This window comes from Cantharellus anzutake, assembly GCF_015039405.1.
Source record: "Cantharellus anzutake strain C23 chromosome Unknown EI90scaffold_20, whole genome shotgun sequence".
Taxonomy (NCBI): Eukaryota; Fungi; Basidiomycota; class Agaricomycetes; order Cantharellales; family Hydnaceae; genus Cantharellus; species Cantharellus anzutake.
In genome coordinates this window covers 504,619-506,633 of record NW_024066970.1, presented here as the reverse complement: position 1 = coordinate 506,633, position 2,015 = coordinate 504,619, and the positions used below count along the sequence as shown (strand labels likewise).

Sequence of the window (2,015 nt, the reverse complement as noted above, 5' to 3'; positions counted from 1 at the left end):
AAAAATGGGAAAATCCCATTTCCATAACACCAGCACTACACTCACCTTCTCTTCCCCTCCACCAGGCCTCCTCATCTGCTGAGGATTCATTCTGCCAGTCTCTATCTCACACATCAGCAGCCATTTTGCTTAGTCCTAGCCAATTACCATCAGATGTGGCATTGCCACCCATAATTTATCAAAAGTATGCACCATTAAAGAGGCACTTACACAGTGCACTGCCTGTACCACAGATGGAACCGAGCAAAACCCAACTCCAGGCTGAGAATGAGGTGCTGCGAAAAGAGATAAAGGATTTGGATGATGCATTAGTTAAACTTTGCAAGGAGATGCAGGACAGATTTGATGCAGCTAATACACAAATCCTTCTGCTAATCATTCCTTGAGCGATTTCTCAAGCAAAATGCTGAGAAAGAGAAAAACCATGGGAAGGATTGGCACCGGTTGCAGACTGGGAAAGCAGTTGTATTGACAGAGGATGAAATGTCGGATTTGATTGATAGGGCAGAGGCACTTCAATGCACAAAGGCTGATGAGGCCGCTGCCAGGAAAACCCAAAGGGAGATGCAGAAAAAAGTTGCCAATGAGCTTGCAGTGCTCAAGCAATTGAGGGCAGAGGCATGGGAAGCTGCTAAGCTAGACAATGAGATGGTGTTGCAGAATTGGGAATCGCTGAAGGAAGTGTGCTGCAGCTGGGGTGAGAAACCTCCACAGAGGCCATGTGTTGCCATGCATGCAGAGGTTTGGGCACTTGTAATGGACCCTGAATTGGAGGAAGAGATTGAAGGGAGTGTTAATGGTGGACTTGGGGGGCCAGGGAGCTCAAGTGAGGATGGACTCACTTCAGAGGATGATGGTGAGTAGTTTGTTGTATTGGATGGGAATGCACTTTTCAATATAAAATGCACCATGGTAAAGATTCACACTTTACTCCTTCATTTTTAATTGCTTGATCTCCAACTTTTGATATTATTTAGAAAACTATCTAGTGTACATTATCCCCAATAATTGTGCCCATTGGTGTTGTCATCAATGTGTGAGCACCGTGGGAACACAAGGCAAAATTGCGTGTGCATTGACTGGGTTAGGACTGTACTATTGTGGCTTGTTTCCTTGATCTTTTTTTGGATCTGTTGGAGAACTGTGTGCTATGGGAGTGGAGCGAGCATTCTGTACAGCCACATTCCCACAGCTGCTTGTGATTCGGATTCTCCCAGATCCTACAGTCTGACCTACTCAGTTGGACCATGTGACTACTCAGTCACAAGACTTCCTTTTTCTACTATTTTGGACTTACCCGTACTGGGCCACTGATACATTCATTCATTGAATTATTTCCTTTTTCCTCAGTTCTCACACATATAGCTTGAGACTGAGGTCAGTGATACTTCCTTTATTCTTTCATCCCTTTTACTCTGTAACTTACATGATATGTATATTGCCTTTAGCTAGCGCTTATAGATCAATTACTGCACATTTTCTCAGGATCGAGTTTATCACATTTATTATGTGCGATTCCTGGTTTTCCAGGAGGAAGTTAGGCTGGGCAAGTAGTGACTCTCCCCAGTTTATGTTGCCACTTCTGGGGGTTCCAGAAGGAGTTCTTGGAGTGTAAACTCCATGCTCACTTTGTTTAGGTGAGGAAGTCATGGAGGGTGCTTCCTTTTCATGGAAGAGTCTGCTCGCTGATTTTTCATGAGGCTTCCTCAGTGAACTCTCTCATTTCAGTTCGCCTTCTCTTCATAATCTTGGAGACCTCCTCCAAGGTTGGCAACCTTGTCTTGTCTGGCATGGCATGGGGTTGTGCAGGTAGCAGAAGTTCTATTTGAGCTTCTGCACTCTGAGGGATCCTGCTCTCAGAGCATTCCTTTGCACTCTCTTGGGCCTTCAGCCTGAGAAAGAGTTCTTCTTCAACTCCCATCCTCCATTCCAATGGGACCTGGAACAAGTCCAGTAGTTTTTTGGACAGCTGACACAGAGGTTCTTCCCTCTGTTTCCCTTTGTCTACCTTTAGG

General features: G+C 45.1%; 1 protein-coding gene across 1 annotated transcript; it reads left to right on the top strand.

The window, feature by feature from the left end:
• Positions 1–233: 233 nt before the first annotated feature.
• Positions 234–864, top strand: EI90DRAFT_3015919 (uncharacterized protein; the record flags this gene model as incomplete). The annotated part of the gene is made up of 2 exons (XM_039056941.1): positions 234–311; positions 400–864. The coding sequence occupies 2 exons, from the start codon at positions 234–236 to the stop codon at positions 862–864; spliced, it is 543 nt and encodes a 180-aa protein (XP_038916755.1).
• Positions 865–2,015: the final 1,151 nt, after the last annotated feature.